Source organism: Eulemur rufifrons, chromosome 25, assembly GCF_041146395.1.
Source record: "Eulemur rufifrons isolate Redbay chromosome 25, OSU_ERuf_1, whole genome shotgun sequence".
In the NCBI taxonomy this organism is placed as follows: Eukaryota; Metazoa; Chordata; class Mammalia; order Primates; family Lemuridae; genus Eulemur; species Eulemur rufifrons.
The window spans coordinates 12,476,273-12,496,703 of record NC_091007.1 but is presented as its reverse complement, the minus strand read 5'-3'; the positions used below and the strand labels follow the sequence as shown (position 1 = coordinate 12,496,703).

The 20,431-nt window shown below is 40.7% G+C and overlaps 1 protein-coding gene across 5 annotated transcripts in view; it reads right to left on the bottom strand.

The window, feature by feature from the left end:
- The window catches only part of CACNB2 (calcium voltage-gated channel auxiliary subunit beta 2), a 299,751-nt gene that overhangs the window by 36,312 nt on the left and 243,008 nt on the right, over positions 1 to 20,431 (bottom strand). For all 5 annotated transcript variants that reach the window (XM_069459014.1, XM_069459016.1, XM_069459015.1 and 2 more), the window contains one exon: positions 1,679 to 1,801. In XM_069459014.1, coding sequence (XP_069315115.1) covers positions 1,679 to 1,801 — 123 coding nt within the window. The remainder of the gene's footprint in view (positions 1 to 1,678; positions 1,802 to 20,431) is intronic.

The window sequence follows — 20,431 nt, the reverse complement described above, 5'->3', positions numbered from 1 at the left end:
ACACGAAATCAAAAGTATCAAAATCAGTGCAGAGAAGTACAAATCTTAGAATCGTATTGTCCACCTTAACTATTTTCAATGGAAAGAAATACAGCAATTACAACAAACTATGCCTCAACCATCACAATTCAGGAAACCCTTCGGTTCATGGGTTTAGCATGGAAGAGTGAAATGATCTTGGTGTTCCTGGCAATCCGTCAAAGGCTCAATGCTTCCTTCTCTTGCCTGGTGCTGCCTTAGGACGAGGCTGAATTCTGTGGCAGCAGCAACAGCTGTCACTGTGAGTAGGATAAACCCTCTGGGTTCAAAGATTAACAGCCCTTCCTAGTAAAAAATCATTATGAACTAGCAAGTGTTACAGAGATCTCCCCTTATATAATCACATGAATTAGAAGTATTAAGAGAAAGAGATAAATATTGACATTTGCCTTAAATATTTCACGTCAAAGAAACATTTACCTTTGTGCAAACACTTTTATAACTACACAATACGATGTTCACAGATGATTTCTCTACTTATACTAATGCTGACAATTTATCTCTTGCAGGTGGAATATTTAGCCTGAGTCTTTATGATTTAATTTTGTTTTCCTCGACTGAATAAGTCTGTTCTTGCACACTTCAAAGAAGACTGTCCATTTGTTTTTTCTTTTCCTTTCATGGTAGAAAGAGATTCTCCTCTCAGCATTAGCCATTGAGAGGAGACCCTGTAGTAATCTAACTTCCTGTTGTAAAGTGAGATTTAGGACGCCACCACTTCTGAAAACTTTTTCTATCTTTCCTATCTACTCAATATTTTGCATCTTTTTTTAAGGGTTATTGAAATGGTAGGCTCTAAATTCTCTAAGCTCTTTTAATTGGCAGTTATCACCTCGTTTGCTTATAGCCCTTAGCGCAATGAACAGTTAAATCTATGTTCTCTCAGACATATCATGCCCTAGATACAAGTGCTCAAATTGTAAATTCCTCCAGGTCCAAGGAAAACCTCACGCTCACACACTGAGATTATCATGTAGGGGAAACTTCTGGTCACTTAACACAGTGTTCCAAACACAGCAGGTATGTGGTAAATGTTGACTCCAAACAAACCTTAATTAAGGGAGAATTTTTCCAATTTACAGGTCGTGTCATTGTTAACTTGAAGGTGGAGACTTTTGGCTTGGAGGAAATGGAATTTTCCGGATATCTGTTTCTTGCCTCACTGGCCCCAATTCCTATCATTCTCCCTCCCACGGCACAAATTTCGCATCTAAGCAGGAAAAAGGGCACCACCAGTCTGAGTTTAGACACTGTCAGCAGAGAGAAAAGTCATGAATTCTAGATATTATTATTAAATCTTCCCAAGATGGCTAAACTTCAGACATCAGGAAAAACTACACATAGTCAAGGTTAAACATTAAAAGAAAAAGTCCAGGTTAAACATAAAAAAAGGATCATCTACTCTAGCAGTTCCCAATTTCTGGGCCACTGCCCAAGGGAGCTCTGAAGTTATTGCAAGAGGCCGGTGACTTCTTTCTGCTTTAAAAAAGGTATATTTATATTAGCAAAGGTTGAGAGCCAGTGATTTAGTATGTATGTTATACAACCGCAGCTATATGCAATGCTATTTCACAGCAATAAGAAATGACATGTCAAGGTGAAAAATCATGCTGACAGAAATCGAAATTATCTTCCTTACTTCCTTAACATGCAGAAAATCTTTTGCTTCAAATGAGATGGCCATGCCTGGCACCGGAACATCATCTTCATGGGCTGCACTGTAGCTGACATTTGTCCGAACTGCAAATGCAACGGGCTTTGTCTACAGGGCAAAAAAGAAGGCAGAAAAAAATAAGAAACAAGTGTCCCTCCCTCTTCCCCTCTGCCAAATGCAAATATACTATTGTAATCATTGTTGGTTTTTTCTGCATTGGTTCTTTAATCACAAAACAGCTTGTTAGTATTCACAACACAGGACATCTTCCAGCTTTCAGCTACATACCACCCATTCCTGAACTAAGAAAAAGCCATCGTTCTCTTTGAAAGGACGACAAGTAATGAAGGTGAAGATGAACGACTGAAATATGTGTTTACAACATCACAGCTTGTAGCAACTGGAAATTAGAAAACACAACATGCATAAAATGCCTAGTTCCTTGGTTTCGGTGGAAAAGACATAGTAACTGCCTCCCTACCCCAAACATAGACTTTAAGCAATCATTAATGACATAATTCCAAAAGATAAAATGTTTTTAATAGGAAAATAACCAGGGAACACATATTATAACCATAGCAATTATTATTCTTGGCCGCAGGGGATTATGAAAGCAATGACCTTTTGTTCTATTATTTCTCGTCCTTGAGTTTGCTCAGCCACTAATGATGATAATATTAATTAAGCTCTCCATGATTTGATGCTTTGAAAACGTACAGATAAGCATTTGTCCTCTCTCTAGGCAATACCCGTTTAGCCACAACATGAAAAAATAGGTAAGATCAGAAACGGTGAAAGGGGGTACCGTTCTAACTGGTACTTGTGCTTCTTCTTCATCATGAACAACTGGATTTCTTCTCAGCAGCTTCTCCCTACCCAGGGAGCTCTTACCTGGACACGCCACGGAAAACAAGGAGGGAGTTGGGAGAGAGAGAACCCATCTTCATTTCCACATCTGCCAGTTCATCTGTTCTAACCTGACGGTTGCCTGGGTTGGGGACTGTGCGAAGAGCCTTGAAGTTACTCAGCTGCACCCACAATTTGCAGATTGGAAAAGGAAGACCACGTTTTGGATACAGGCACAATAGACATGAAGCGGATTGAAATACTTAAAAGCCAATTCTTGGTATCCATTACAATTTTTAATGATGTAAATTTTACTATTTCCCATATTTACTCAACTATGAAGGCCCCGCGCATACTGTTTCCTCGGTGCTCTCCCCCTGAAACCCTCCTCAGACCAAAATCGATAACACAATTCAGTGTCTCCCACGTGATGCATCCCAAATCACTGTTAGACCCCAGATGCCTTTCTCTAATAGGGATTCTTCCATATTGTCTAGGATATGAGACAATGGTAAGGTTTCCTCATATTCATTTTGCTTGCATTGTTTTATTCCTTTAATTCAGATTTCCTTTGATAGTCCTCAGAAACCAGGGCTGTCCTTTTTTTTTTTTAAACCAACTTGAACTTCCAAGAACCATTCCTTAGGGAATCATTAAATTTTTATCCCATGAAACCATTCTTTATCAAATGTAGCCTGCTCTAAGTTGACATCTTCATTGTTGACCAATCTCAACAGGGTCAATGACCACATGGACCTTTTTTCTTCCATCATTCAGGGGGCTCTTGCCTTTGTTCCCCACTTGGAAATTCACTTTTCAGGCCATTTACCTGCGTATCCATTCATTCTGTCTCTCTGTCTCTCTCTCTTCTTAAGATAAAGCTAAGTCCTCATAAGCAAGAAGAAACCAGAACCAAGAACCTTTGGCTCTGCAGAAGCTGCTCCGGAGCACTGGGGACAGTGCGGATTATGGTAAGAGACCTACACAGCTCTCTGGGACATGCTGGGACCCAAGAGGTGTCCTGTCCTGGACCTTGAGGGAAGCAAAGCTAGTCCAGACCCCAAGACCAAAAGTAATGGCGAGCTCTGAGAACTGGGTTCTGCCCCAGGCCGTAGGGTTCCCCTTCAAGCTATCCTTTCCCTATTCTCCAAGGCCTCCCATGTTTATCTGAAAGGCACCTTGGTCATGGCTGGAGAGTAAGGTGGGGAAGAAAGGCAGAAGGCACAGGTATGGAAACAGCCCACAGCTACAACTTTGGGAACGTCTGCTGTGTATTATGCATTTAATTTAATTCTAACAATTGTTTTTTCCCCAGGTGAGGAAACTGAGGCTCAAAAAGTTCTCCCAGTCCGAGCTGCTTGGAAAGCTGAAATGGGAGGATGGCTTGAGCCCAGGAGCTTGAGTCCAGCTTGGGCAACATAGTGAGACCTTGTCCCTTAAAAAAAAAAAAAACAAAAGTTTTAAGATAACTTCTGTGGAAGGTAAAAAAAAAAAAAAAAGAGATATCCCCCCCTGCCCCACCATAAGCAATTGAGATGGTGTTCAAATCTAACTATCTCACTCCAAAGCTTGAGTTTTTTCTGCAGTACTTGAGTGCTTTTCATTCAAAAGGGTACACTGATGGCAGTTCTAGGCATTGAGATATTTGTGTGAAATTTTGAAGACTTGAAAGTTATCATTTATAAAATGCTAAAAAAAATTGGTTGGTACAAAAATGGTTAAAAAAAAAATTAGGCCCAAGTCTGCCTTATAGTCTCACACTAAATGAGCAGTTTCACAAGTTAGAACTATGGGTATTCATTATAAAGGTCCATATTTCTGCATCTTGGCACTTAAATCAATTTGAAGTCCAATAAGTAAATCAATAGCAATGTCGAATCATAAATTTTGTTATTATTTGTATATAACTTTCTTCACTGCTCCTTTTCACCATCTATAAAGCTATACTTCATGCAAAATGAATCGTGATATGAAAATATACCTGGTTTCATAGCTTCCAAAAGTGCCACAAATGGCCCTGCGTAGGGAGAACCGAAAGGACACAGCTGCTCTAGTTCAAGAGTGAACAAAAAGTCACGCAAAATTCCTTATGATAAAATGTTTTGGCTGGGTGCAGTGACTCATGCCTGTAATCCCAGCACTTTGGGAAGCCAAGGTGGGAGGATGGCTTGAGGCCAGGAGTTCAAGACCAGCCTGAGCAACATAGAAAGACCCCATTTCTACAAAAATTAGGAAAAATTAGCCAGGTGTGGTGGCGCATGTTTGTAGTCCCAGCTACTTGAGAGGCTGAGGCTGAAGGATCACTTGGGCCCGGGAGTTTAAGGCTGCAGCGAGCTATAATTGAGCCACTGTATACCCGCCTGGGAGACAGAGTGAGATCTTGTGTCTTTAAAAAAAAAAAAAAAAACAGTTTCACAGATTAATTTTAAGAATTTTAACTAGCCTTAAAGTTATTTTGGGAACACTATAACTTTGTATTGCAAGTGGATTACTTTTTGCAAGATTCATTCTCTATGTATCTCTTCTGTATTGGCCTTTGGTGTATCAGCTCAACACATTCTGCTGTATCACTTGAGATTCTTTGGCTGCCACTGTGGTTGCTCACACGGTTTTACTCGGTTTATAGCTTTTAGGGTGGAATTGTTAGATGGATGATTACAAGCAGTTATAAGTAGAGCAATTCAGTCACCCCCAGAATGCTACTGATGGTCCAAACCACCGGATCTCACCACCTCCTTCCTGACTCCAGTACTATTACTGTCTGGCCTAAAGACTCAAAAGGATGGCCCAGAAACATCTATTCAAGCCCCCCAAACTTTCCACCTTCTGCATGCTTCTGCTGTCACTCATGCCCTCTAACCCCTAGCTTAGCGTGCCTAATCACGCCGCCATATGCTTTGCTCTGCCTGGAGACGGATGCCTGGACCCAGTCATGAACAGACGGGTCTGTGACAGAGCCATGCTGGTGGGTCTGGGAGGATATCTGCGCACAGCTCTGTCCACTGTAGAACTTGCTTTTTCTCACATCCTTAGAAAGCTCTAATAGCTCCATGAAGCCCACAAGATTGTGTCAGACATGAGTTTAAAGTTTATAGCAGGAGCAATTTTTGTTCTCTTGCAACCTTCCACAGTAGAATCACTAGGTTGCCTAGGTTGTTAATTAGCTGAAAATTTCTCTTTGGTCATGAAGTCGAATAAACAGGTTATCCTAAATTCATGGCAGTATTTCCAGCTTTCTTCCTAAACAATGACTTAATGAGTTCATGGGGAAACTAATAATTTGAATGGATACAACACAATGTTTACCTTAAGTTTACTAAAAATCTGCCAGGGGTGGAATACATGCTATTAAAAAGCAAGATGAAATTTACTCGAAAGTAAACATAAACTTCTGATCATGATTAATACAGTTAGATTTTCATGCATAGATTTCTTCATTTCTCAATACAGACATGAATTTCACTATGCTAAGTAGCAAAGTATGCTTTTCCATTTTCATACTGAAACCATCAATAGCTAGTAACATAAAAGGAAAATTCATACTTAATGTTTTAATGTCTATACTGGATTTGTCTTAAATATTACCTACTCCCAACTTACAATCTTTTTAAAAGGAATTTAAAGAATAATATGACCCAGATCCCTATTATAAGAGACTATGGAAAAGAGAAGTTAAAAATATCTAATCAGTTTTTTGATCTGCTTTCTTGTGGTATACAATAACTTCCTATAAAACTTGTTGTACTCTTTTATAATTTTAAATGCCTCAAGTTGGAGTGTAGCCCTTGAGTCTTACGTAAGAAGCACTTACGAACCAAAGAGGCAATGATTGTACTTTTAGGAATCAGATCACAGCTCTCTGCTTTATTTAGTACTGACTGATATTTTAATTTCCAGTTCTCCTTCTCTGATTACAACTTCTCGGTATCATTTTGCTACTTTCAGTGATAATCAAAAACCCTTCCAATATAGAAGGAAATGTTTCAACTTCATTTTATTCCTTATAGAGAGGCAAAAATGTCTACTATATATTTTGAAAAATCTTGACTTGAGTCTTGACCTTTTAAAAATCTTTGCTTCGTTTATTATAAACTCCCAAGGGTAATCTGAGAATTATTTTAATATTAATAGCAAAACATATCAAACCATAGTGATAAAAAGAATGTAACAACTGATGTTATACCCTGATGACCAAACACTGAATCATACTGAAAAAGCAAATAATCACAGATTTGTCACACGATGCAATTTACATATGCAGTTCACTGATTTGAGAAATTCAAACTTCTTCCCTAAAATTGATTCACTTAATGAATATTGACTAAGTCCATGCTTACCATCTCAAGTCACTGACTTGATGTAAGTTACGTCCTAGTGCAGGAGATACCATAAGTATAATAAGTTCACATAATGAATAAAGTATAACAAAGTTATGCAAGTAAAGAATAACCATGGAGGAGGGCAGACACGCAAAGTGAGATGGGGTGGAGAGGGAAACTTCTCTTGACTTCTCAATGACTCATTCATTTGTTCATATGTATGCGTAAGACACTGCTTTGGACGCTTGGGATATACATCTGTTGACAAAAAGTAAAACTCTCTGCCCTCTTGTAGCTTCCATTTTAGAAGGGAGAGACAGACCATAAGTAATAGACATAATAAACAAATGAGGTAGATATTATGATATGCTAGAAGGTGATACATGTCGTGGAAAAAAGGAAAATCAAAACAAAGTAAGGAAGACCAGGGTGCAAGGTGGCAGGGCAGGTGCGATTTTAGACGGGGAGTACAGGTAGCCAGCATCAGGGAGGTGACATGTGCACAAAAGCATGAAGGAGGTGAGGGAATGCGTGTATCTGAACTCCGGACAGAGGGAAGAGCCACCGCAGAGGCCCTCAAGTAGGAGGAGGCCGGAATGGCTGACGTGGAGTGAACCACGGGAGAGAAGACAAGACGAGGTCAGAGCTCTCCGGTCACAGTCAAGACTTTTGGCTTTTAGACTAAGTAAGATGAGAAGTGGCTGGAGGCTTTAGGGCAGAGAGTGATGCGGTCTGACATGTTAAAAGGACCGTGATGGCTGTTGAATTGAAAGGCGACCGTGAGGGTGAGCGTGGAGACACAGCTCAGTTGGAGACTGTCACAGTAATCCAGGGACAGAGATGATGGCTATGCAGTCAAGGCAGCAGCAAGGGAGGGAGGGGAAAATGATCCAATTCCGGATACATTTGCAAGGTAGAACCAACAGCATTTGCTAATGGATTTGATGTGGGTATGAAAGAGTCTCAAAGACAGCGCATCTCAAGGATGGAATACATCAAGTGATATCGGGAAGGTTCTAGGCAGCTAGGAGGCAAAAATTTGACATTATATGAAACATCCAAGTACAGTTTGGAAGCGTGCTCAACGTCTGTTTGGGAGAACAATCTGGGTTAACATATTAGGTCGTAAGTCTTAGGCATACTGATGGCTTAAAGCCATTAAGGTCTGGATGAGATCACCAAGGAAAGGAGCATGCAGGGAGGCCCTCCACTGGCAAAGATGGCTCAGGAGGACCAACAGTGGAGGAGAATGACTGCTTAGCCGATAATGTCCACGAAGCCAAGTACAGAAAATGTTCAGAAGAGAAGGAAGTGAGCGACTATGTGAAGTATTGCTAAGAGACCAAGTAAGGTGAGGGCCAGAACTGCCAATGGGGACTCTGCCACCCAGAGGCCACAGTAGACTTCAGTGAAGAAAGAAGAGAAGGAGAGGTGTTGGAAACAGTAGGTACAGATAGTTCTCCCAAGGAATTTTGCTACAAAGGAAAGAAATAAGGTGGTAGATGGCAGGGGAAGGGTTCAATATTTTTTTTTTAAAGTAGGAGAAATAATAGCTTGTTTCTATGCTGATAGGAATGATCCTGCAGAGAAGAAAAATATGGTAATACACAAAGAGAGGACAGAACTACTGGAGCCAAGTCCCTGCTCAGGCAGAGGAGGCAGCGGAATCCATGACCAAGGAGAAGACAAGGCCTGAGACAGGCAGGGCATTCACCTATGGAAACAGGCAAGGAGGCCGCGTGTACAAGCACAGGTGTTGGCCATGGAGGAGATGGAAAGTCATCTTCTCATTGTTTCCATTTCTGAGCAGAATAGGAAGGTGGAGCAAAGCCAGGGAAGAAGGTATTAGAGGTTCAACAAGGGAGGAGATAATACATCACAGTTATCTGAGACCACGGAACATTAAGTGGACCAGGGAAGAATGGTGGGCTTGCCTGGCAGTGTTAAGGGCCCCTTTGGCAGTCAAGGTCATCGATTTACAGCAGAGTAACCATGCCATGCTAGAATACGACCGGCATCGTTACACAGGTAATAGAGTTAAAAGCATGATCCCTCACCAAGATCTCATGGCTTTAAAATTGCTTTTATCCCACCCTGCTTTGAACTTTATACAGCAATTGTGTATAAGTGTATATTATAGTATGTATACAAATATATTCTGCATATAGTTGGGGGCATTTTTATCTACTTCCCTGAATTGATCTCTAATATAGGTTATTAACTTTCTCAGGTGAGTGATTTATATTCCTATTTTTTATCCTGGCCTCTAAGTATTTACCATAGTGCTAAATAGCATTAATAACTGCTAGAAGAATCAATTAAGGAATCAATTCCTTTCTGTTAGAGGAATCAAGTATCAGGCACCTATACAGCAACTACTCCATGGAAGTCTCTGTTTCCATGGCGCCAGGGCCCACAAAACCACAAAACCCAATTGCTAAATCACTATGGAAGCCAGGTGGGTCTGATCAGAATTTTGTTTTATATGATTATATATGTAAATGCAAGTGTATATATGTGTTTATTAAGCATAAAATAGATACATTAGGAATACAGCAAAGGGGTATATGTTCAAAACAAAATTTGAAATTGTATCACTCTAAAAGCCACTGGAATTATTAACAATCACAATATAAAATGAGTTTAAGTTGTAGAGGAAACAAAAATATATAGAATGTTTTATCCTTTTTAAGAGATGACTACAAAGTAGCTAAACTCTTGCAAAGGTGTTTTACGGAGTAAATAATAGTGATTCTTAAAATATTACAATAACCTTAAAGAATCTGTTGAAAGCAAAAATAAAGGCAGCCCATGAATACTGAGATCCAAGTAATGCTCACGAGACTAGAATAATAATGACAAGGTATATGGAAATGTGGCACAACCTTTTCCTTCTGCTTATTCGGAGAACTGATCGGGTTGGATCTGAGTTCTTCAACTAAAGGATGCAAAGGCTTAATTACTAGCTGTTATAAACTGAACGTTTGTGTCCCCAACATTCATATGTTAAATCCTAATGCATAATGTGATAGTATTGGGGGGGCCCTTGTGAGCTGCTGACCTCACGAAGGGGGAGCCTCATCAATGGGATCAGTGCCCTTATAAAGGTGACCCCAGAGAGCTTACTTTCCCTTCCACCATGCAAGGTTATAGCAAGAATTTGGCTGTTGATGAATTAGGAAGCAGGTCTTTAGCAGACTCCAAACCTGTTGGCCCCTGATCTCAGACTTCTCAGCCCCCAGAACTTTCAGAAATACATTTCTATTGTTTATAAGCCACCCAGTCTCTGGTATTCTGTTATAGCAGCCCTAACGGACCACCACACCTTTCACCAGGAAAAGCAAACATCTACAGAAGAATTTATCTAGTGAGAAGCCCACACAAAGAAGAGAGACTATATCCATTATTTCAGTGAAGTCCGCTGTCATTTAGTTTTTTTTTTTTTTTTTTTTTTTTTGAGACAGAGTCTCACTTTGTTGCCCAGGCTAGAGTGAGTGCCGTGGCGTCAGCCTAGCTCACAGCAACCTCAAACTCCTGGGCTCAAGCGATCCTCCTGCCTCAGCCTCCCGAGTAGCTGGGACTACAGGCATGCGCCACTATGCCCGGCTAATTTTTCTATATATATATTTTTAGTTGTCCATATAATTTTTTTCTATTTTTAGTAGAGACGGGGTCTCGCTCTTGCTCAGGCTGGTCTCGAACTCCTGACCTTGAGCGATCCACCCGCCTCGGCCTCCCAGAGTGCTAGGATTACAGGCGTGAGCCACCACGCCCAGCCTGTCATTTAGTATTAATAAAACATTCTCCATCGGTGAGACTGTATTGGCTTCTTTCCGCAGTGCAGCCGTCTCTTCCCAGAGCAAGGTCTTCCTTCCAAAGATGTAGCAACTCCCCCAGGCCACTGAGAAAGAAACCAACACTTGGGGGAAAATGTTCCACGCTATTTACTACTCTAGGTTGTGAAATGCATGGCTCACATTTCACAACCTGGTTGGAAATGTGAAAGTAATTCTCAGCTAAGCCAGCACCGTAAGTGAAAAATCACTATTTATGTATTTAATTTTACTACCGAGTAGCCTTATCAAGAACGATAGCAGTATTTCTCAAGTTATTTGGAAGCCAATGGTATAATTGAGGAGCAATTAATTTTTATTTTAGGCTTGTTACAGAACAAAACAAAACCTTGGGTTTTTTTTTTTTTTTCCCCTTCAGTTGCCTTAACCAAATCAATGTGATGGTTTATATTTCTAATATAAAAAAATGCAGAACTTTAATATATGTTGTTTTGATATTACAGTCATTAATCATCAAAGGTTATTAGATTATTTCTTTATATAAAATTCCTGTATGCTCTTTGAGAAAAAAATTAGGAAAATATCAAGTCAATAAAAATTCACTCCTCTTTCAACAAACTTTGACTTAGCATCTACTTTGTTTAAAATCCAGCACTGGGCGGGGCATGGTGGCTCACACCTTAGTCCCAGCACTTGGGAGGCAGAGGAGGGGGGATGGCTTGAGTCCAGGAGTTCGAGGCTACAGCAAGACCCTGTCTCATAAACAAACAAACAAACAAATAAATCCCAGCACTGTGCAGTTGAAAGGATAAAATGATACAGCATACAGGGTTTCCTTCCTTACGTCCCCTGAGGCTCTAGTAGGGGAGCTTGTGCCTACATAGCAAACCAAAAATCTTAACCTACGGAAGTTGTAAAGTTTGGATTCTTACGTGGCTGCATTCAGACAAACTTGCTCACTCTTTTCTTGGTTGCCTGCATCTTTTGTGTGTTTTTTGCCTTTCACTCCTAAGTAACAACTTTATATTTCTATTTTTTTCTTTGCTTATCTGTTACGCACTGAACCCACTTTGCTGTCCTAATTACTAGTTGTGTTTTTTTTTTTTTCCTAATACTGTTTCTGTTTTTCCTGAAGTACAAAACCTTGCAAAACAAAATAAAAAGTGGGGTGATGTAGGCCTATCTTGAGAGTCACCAGTGGCTTCATTCTGTGATGGGATTCAGTCCACAAATGTGGCCCAGCAAATATTCACAACCTGGAGCACTGAGTACTGTCACCTTTGCCACCCGGTTCGCCTAGTATTTGTACCCTCTGGCAAGGATGGGAATGAAAGAGTTAAGAGGAACCAACAGTGGTATCCCTTTTAAACTATCGCTAGCATTCCAACATTTAAACTGTTATAAGATGTCTATTCCATACTTATTTAGAAAATTATACACTACAAAGAATTTCCAAAGACGCATTCTAAACAAATACAAGGAAAGCCTTTACAAAGTACATGCTGACAAACAGAGAGAGACACATTATATTTTGTGTTAATTCAGTAATCTTCACTTTCTTCTCTGCTCCAACAGCTGCGGTTTTAACTAAATTCGTGGAGTTCTAGGGATCAAAAGTTATGCAAGCTTGAGTGTGTTTACTTTGCCATTTATTTCACACAGTTTCTCTTAAACCAAAAAATCTGAGTATCTTCATGACCCAAATCAAATGTCTTCACAGGCAATAAATTACTGCATGCAGTTGTGGGTGGCAAGTTCTGACTGTAAGACCCTGTCTGGTCGCTCACTCTCTAGAAAATTTTAACACCTTTGTTCCTGCCCCTTATTGCAGTGTTGTGAGACTTTCTGAAGTGAAGCTTTGAGATCAATTGTCACCCTGCTTGAAAGGACAGAACAAGGTTCGAAGGGGTAGACACTACAAGGTGGCAGAAATCAGCTTAGTATATGAAGCATTTTCTAATAATGCTCCACAATGATTGGGTTGTATTTTTAGATGCAAAGTTACCATTTGAACATCTACAAATAAACTCTGATAATAACTTGTAATGACTCTAAAGGTCTCTACTAAAGATATCCCAAACATCTGCTCAAGCCACTTTCAATCAAGTAGGGGGATATTTCCAGGTTCCTTGTGGCCTTCTGGGAGTCAGGGTTTCAGAAAAGGCAGTTGGCTTTGGGTACAAATCTAAGACGCATCAGTGTCAACTTCCTGGGGGTACATCTGTGGCAGTATAATGATATGATTTAATCTGGTAAACAGAATTATTTTTTCAGATATTGTTGACTATAATAATTAATAATTGCCTTCTACTTACTATGTACAATATGCTTAAACATATCTCATTTAGTCCCCATAAAAACCCTATGAGGTATGGCATTACTTCCACATTACTGAAAAGAGAAACAGAAGTTCAGGGAGTTTCACTGAGGTTCCCATGGCCATGCATCTAGCGAGTGAGGATCCGGGACTGAAACCTACGTCTTTTCTTTCTAGAAAAGCACACACTGTCTTATAGCCACTGTACTGCCATGCAGAGACACCACAGCCTCTTTTGCAACACTTTTGTTTTCATTTATTTTTATTCATTCTCTAGTCTTTCCAAAATTCCCATTACATGTCATAATACCCCACAGAAATACTATTAACATAAAGTGTACTTATTTCATAACTTCTCATCAAGTTTTACTAATTCATACTTGTAACCCTTCAAATAATTTAAATTTACTGTTCCTTGGTTATAACGTCTACATTTGTAAAATATCTTTTATATTTCCCAGCTAAAACTCTTATAGAAAACACGTCCCACTCAATTTCTGCTTAAAAAACTTACTACGAGAGTAGAAAATATAAAAAATGCAGTAAACGAAAGAAAGCAAATGTCATTTATAATTCCATTATCTAGTCAACATGGTAGAGATTACACACACACTTTTTAAAAACACAAAAAGAGGATTGCATTGGACATTCCATTTTGTAACCAGCTTTTTCATTTAAAAAGCTGTTGCCTGTCCATGTCATTTTTTAACGGCTACGCATATCTATATCCGTGGGACAGGCAATGTAGCTTATTTAACCAATTAGATGACTGCTTAGTCCTCAGAAAACAGAAGGTGAGCTATGGAGTTTATGCAGGAGTGTAACCCTAGGGAACAGAAGTGAGGGGTGAGAGAGAGAGAGACCATCTGAGAGGCTGTAATTGACCCGGCTGCCACTAGATGTGATTGATGGCTTAATCCTCCTGGACCCCCCTCTGAGAAGCTACATAAACCAAGTCTCAAGACAGTCTGTTAGAAGGAGGATGCCATTTATCATCTTCAGTCACCTCCCAGTCAAAGGTTTGCCTGTTGCGCATGCCTTCTCTGCTTCGGTGTACTCAGGTATACCGAGCAGGGTCCTACAGCACAACACCTGTGGTCAACGACCAAGACCTGTTGACCCCACACAGGGGAATTGTCACAGAAATGGGTAGAACAAGAGGCAGGCAAAGCCAAGGTGATCTCAAGGGGTGCACAAGGAAGTGTCTACATTATTTTTTTTTTTTTTTTTTTTTTTGAGACAGAGTCTCTCTCTATTGCCCAGGCTAGAGTGAGTGCCGTGGCGTCAGCCTAGCTCACAGCAACCTCAAACTCCTGGGCTCAAGGGATCCTCCTGTCTCAGCCTCCCGAGTAGCTGGGACTACAGGCATGCACCACCATGCCCGGCTAATTTTTTCTATATATATTTTTAGCTGTCCATATATAATTTCTTTCTATTTTTAGTAGAGACGGGGTCTCGCTCTTGCTCAGGCTGGTCTCGAACTCCTGAGCTCAAACGATCCGCCCACCTCGGCCTCCCAGAGTGCTAGGATTACAGGCGTGAGCCACCGCGCCCGGCCAGAAGTGTCTACATTATTATTAAACATTTCTTATTATTACAAAATGTATCTAAAACATTTTACCCTTAACTATTTCCTTAGACAAATTCTTAGATCAAAAGATGTTTACATCTGGACAGATTTGATACACACTACCAAATTAACCTCCAGAAAGACGTGTTAATTCTCATGCACACCAGCAGGGGATACACGTCTCATTTCTCTTAGTCCTAACCATAGGACCTAAGTTCTAAGGGTTAAAATGATGCACTGGCAACATAAAAGTTCTGGATTGTGCTTTCTGCAATTTAACTAGTTACACTTGGTAGAATTCGTTCAGTAATCAAAGCATTTCCTTTTTAATCCATCAAGTGTCTATTAAGTGCCTCTTCTGTGCAGGGCACTTGCTTGGCAATGGGAACACAGAGGTCAACAAGAGACAGATGGGTTTTGCCCCATGAGGCTATTATTTTAAAAGTATTAAAAGAACCAAAGGCATAATATTTAGAATGCCCTTAGTATCAGTAAGTCACTTTCCTCTGAGGACAAGTTAGTTTTCTGAAACAGCCCAGAGTCATCCAAAGCCAAGCTGAATGGATAAAGCATATGATCAACTTGGGAGATAAAATTGTTAAATTAAAAACACTGCTTGACTCTAAAAGCAATGAGCTGTCTTCTTGCGTACTTCACGTACTGTCTCAGAAGTCAGTCCCAACAATCTGCCAACAATTTTTGAGAGAAGGTCAGTCCCTAGTAGGGGTCCCAGCAGTTTTCTTAAATTTTTATGGCTCCCGTAAGTCATTTTCTTGGAATTTTTATTGGGAACTGCAGGTGTGCCTGCAGTAATTTCTCAGCACAGATCTGTCAAGAGATGGGATCACAGGCTCTGTGGATCTTCGTGTTTAGTCTTGGCAGAAAAAAAAAAATCAGGGAAAGGGTTTCAGGATATACAAATAGATAAACATAAAGGACACATACATATCACACAAAATCAAATTTTTCCACTTTCATTTTTTTCCCAAGTCCTATTGTTCTAGAATTTTTCTACTTTAAAAAAGAAACGCTGAACTATTCACAATAGCAGAGGTATGGAATCAACCTCAGTGTCCATCCATGCATGATTGGATAAAGAAAATGTGTTACATACACAATGGAATATTATTCAGCCAATGTCTTCTACAGCAACATGGATGAAACTGGAGGCCATTATTTTAAGTGAAACAAATCAGAAACAGAAACTCAAATACCACATGTTCTCACTTATAAGTGGGACCTACATAATGTGCATATATGGCAACAGAGTGCGGAATAATAGACACTGGGGAAGTGTCAGAAGGGTGTGAGGGTGGGAAGTGGATAAGGGACGAGAAATGACTTAATGGGTACAACATACACTATTCGGGTGATGGATACATTAGAAGCCCAGACTTCACCACTATGCAGTATATCCATGTAACAAAATTGCACTTTTAACTCCTTCAATTTATACAAATAAAAAAAGAAATAAATCAAAAGAAATGCTGAGTATTAGCCATAATTTTAAGCACCCAGGTAGTCACAGATTTCTAGGATTTTTTCCCCCTCCCATGTATAACAACAGAATTTGGAGGAAATAGCAACAAAGGAATGATGTATAATTTCCTTCTTTCATTGTGTATATCTTGCTCATTTTATCTAAATTCTTCTATCATGAATATAAAAGCGCTAGCTTTCCCATATTGTTTAGGCTGATGAACATAAGGAATCTATCTGTAGTGCACACAGGTAGTAAAAAGCTTTGAAGACAGTTTTTTTCTAAATGGTACCGGTTAATGGGGCGGGGCGGGAGGGGGGGGGTCCACTATTAGCTTCAGAATAGCTACTGATAGTCCTGGAGGGAATTTTTCACGTGGATCTTGACTACAGGCAACAAATGGATTAAGAATGGAGTCCGCATTGTAGAATAAAAACCACATTCAACATATCTTGCTGCAGCATAAGCATAATTTTATACTAGTAATTATAAATGGTTTATTGCATCAATTGCCACTTACTCCTACAGTCAGGTGGCTCAGAAATCCTCTCTCCTCATCCAGTATAGAGCGTCCTTTCTCAGATGGCATATTTCTGCCCGGGATGGCAGCTTCTGTCTGCCTATAAGGGCACCTATTGCTAATGGCAACCTGTCTGCAGTTGCCTGAAGCTCCTATAATGCACAGTTTTATACAAAGGAGGTTGCTTTTTTCTCCAGTGGTCTCTATATTAAAAACCTGATGTCAATTAGAAGAATGTTTTTCTTCTCTGATTGTGTGGTCTTTTGGCTTTCTGCTTCTGACTGCTCTCTGCTTGCCACTGTGTGTTCCCCATGGTCGGCCTCAAGTTTAAAAGTGGCTGGATTTGTAAACATACTCTGCCCCTCTTCATGGAAAGAGGAGCTTTCCAAGTGGGACATACATGGGTAAAAACACGAATGCCACCACCAATGGGCTCCCAGCTAACATCCTCTTCTTGGTAGCAGCTTAAGAAGTTTCCTACTTACGCATTTAATACTCAACATCAAGTGGCTACACCAACGTAGCACATATATTTAACTGTATACATTTCAAATATCTTTCACAAGTTCTGGAGAACATCACCATTGGAAACTGTTCGTAAGGGAAAATGAAAATCACAAAATGTATCATAATTGTGAGCTGTGGTCAGATAGAAGTCAGGTCTCTACCTGGTGGTCCTGAAGAACTTTCTGTGACAAAGCAGAAGAGGATGCAGTCACCACGTTGGGTGAATCCAACCTTGGCCATGAACTGGCTGCGTGACCCAGTGCACGTAAGCCATTTTAAGCCCAGTTCCCACATCTTAAGGAGGGTTTTGCAAATCTGAAGTGAGCTGGAACACACAAAGCTCTTGGCACCGTGCCTGGCACAGGGACATGTTCAATAAAGGGCGACCATTAATACATCAAGTTCCAGAGAAGCTTTCCTAACCAATCTTGAGTTCTGCCAGTCTAGTACTAGTGGATAGAGTAACATTTGTTATTTGAGAGGAAGGTTGAGGAAAGATCAATAAAAAGCTCCTTGATCCAAAGATCAATGCTTTTAGAATGTGGCCCAAGAGTGAGCATATGTGATATTTTGCGATATAATAAGAAACATATATTTGGTTTGTGCTCCTATTTCCTGGAAGAGACTCTTTGAAGGGGTGTCTTTTAGTATGCTAATGAAATGACTGGTGCTGGGGGGAGGTTCCTGAATGGACTCAGGATGGGGGCTGGCTGGGAGAGGAACCGACCATGTGATTGGAGGGTTGGACCCTTCAGCCCCACTGCTCTAGCCTCTAGAAAGGAAAAGAGCAGGAGATTGACTTAGTCATCAGTGGCCAATGATTTAATCAACCATGGTCAAGTAAAGATGCCTCCATAAAACCCCATGAGGATGGAGTTCAGAGAGCTTCTAGGTTGGTGAACACATGGAGGTGCTGGGAGGGTGTTGTACCTGGGAAGGGCGTGGAAGCTTCCACACCCTTCCCCATATGTGGCCCTACGTATCTGTACCATCTGGCAGTTGCTGCATTGTATCCTTTTATAATAAACTGGTAGTCTAGTAAGTAAACTGTTTCCTTGAATGCTGTGAGCTGTTCTAGTAAATTATTGAACCTGCAGAGGGTGCCATGGGAACCTCCAATGTGTAGCCAAGTTGGACAGAAGTTGTGGGTAACCTGGAGACCCGTTTCTTGGTAGCCGGTATCTCAAGTGGCAGCAGTCTTTTGGGACCCAGCCCTCAACCTGTTGGGTCTGCACTAACTCCAGGTAGCGTCAGAATTGAATTGAGGCTGGGTGCAGTGGCTCACACCTGTAATCCTAGCACTTTGGGAGGCCAAGGCAGAAGGATCGCTTGACGAGGTCAGGAGTTCGAGACCAGCCTGAGCCAGACTGAGACCCGGTCTCTACAAAAAATTTAAAAATCAGGTGGGCGTGGTGGTGTGCACCTGTAGTCCCAGCTACTCTGGAGTCTGAGGCAGGAAGATCACTTGAGCCCAAGAGTTTGAGGTTGCAGTGAGCTATTATGATGCCATTACACTCTAGCTAGGGAGACAGAGCAAGATCCTGTCTCAACAACAACAAAAAATAAGATAAAATTTAAAAATAATAAAATAGGAATTGAATAGAATGTAGGACACCAAACTGGTGTCTCCAGAGAACAGGAAAAACTGCTTGGTGTGGGAAAAACCCCATATCCAGGGATGGAAGAAATGAGAGCAGTAGTTGGGCAGAGAGGAAATAGGATTTTTCCTCTCAGCACCCCAATATCTCGTGCACTGGGCTAATGAGGCCAACAATGAGTCTGATCTTCCAAAAGGCAAAGGAGATGCTTCATTGTGCTTCACAGTCAGAAGATGATCCACCCAGCCCTTCTCTCCTGGAACTGTGTGCTGTTCCAAGAAAGTACATAAATGAGGAAGACACAACTGCAAGGAAAACAGCTGGTGAGTTGGCATCGCCACCTTTGCACAGCCTCACAAGCCACACTAATTGACTTGTGGCACCTGAGTTCATAAGCCTGGCTAAGCACCTGGCGTACTGCCAGAAGGTGACTAGGAACCAGCGTCCACTGCCCTGGGAGTCACCCTGCCTCTCTGGCCCTTGTCTCCCCGTATGGTAGATAACAGGTCTGCAGGCTGCCCTGGAATTCTAACATGTTCCAATCCCACCAGCTGTCGTCAATATTCCCCTACCCCACCATGCGAGCTCCTTCCTACCAAAAAGTATAATTATATGTTTTCAAGAGGGCCCATTTGCCATGTGAGAAATTTCAGGAAAACATCCTGAAACATCATGTTTTGACTATTACAGCTAAAAGAGCTCTTAGCGAGCTCATCTAACCCTCACATTTTAAAAATGCAGAACCCGAAGCCCAGCAATTTTGTGTCTTGCTCAAGGTCAGAGCGTGCAGCACGGCAGGGAGCCGCACCTGCGGCCCCCACCTCCTGATCTGGGACTTTCTCCGGTGACAACCCGGCCCCGGTTTTGCTACATGAAAAACTGAATTGAAACCTCAGGAAACTATTTTTCACTTTAAGATGGTAGTTTTCAATTGCTATTTTACAGCTAGGGGAAGATAAGTATATTTTTAAGAAGCAAGAACAACTAGAAAGTCAATCTCTTTCTCCACTTCGGCTATTTAAAGCAAGTTACGTGAATGCTCCGTGTGACTGATAGGGAAAGGCACACATTTCTGGCGTCGCTTACTGACAACACCAGTGCACCAGATGAGTATTGACTGATGGCTTCAGACACTAATAAGTCCAGAGTCTGTTCCTAGGAAAACGCTTTGCATGCGTCATTAAAGCTATTTTCAGGCTTGCTGTCTTGAATTGAATGTAAACTAGCGTTGGTGATTCTGAATTTAAATGTGATTTCAGTGAGGGAAGGAGAAAGCACAACATATTATTTTCAGGGCTTGGGGAGTGGCAATATGTTTTTTTAAAGGCTGCAATAAATCTATAGACTTTTATAAGATATTACTTGTATAATTTCTTTGAATAACAACCCAAATATTACCTTTCTATTTATCAAATCATATTAACTTAAATCAAATCAAAATACAGCTATCCAAAACATGCATTTATTTTCACTGCAGATGTTATCATACCAAATAGAAATCACCTGTGATACTATTTTTTCAAGAAGGGAGCTGGGCCCGTCTGAAAAGAATTGCCCCAAATTGCCAGTGGGTGGAGCCAAAGCATAAATGTATTTACTCATGCTCTTTAAAAGCACCACAGTTGATTCTCATGCATGCCTTTGATTAAGAACCACTGAGGTCACAGAATGGCAATGCAAATCTTGCTGCACCATGTTAACATCTTCCATGTTCAGGAATGAAAATCTCCATTGGAGATTTAGGTCTCCAGACCGAATTTAAATCAAAGACACTAAAGGTCTTCTAT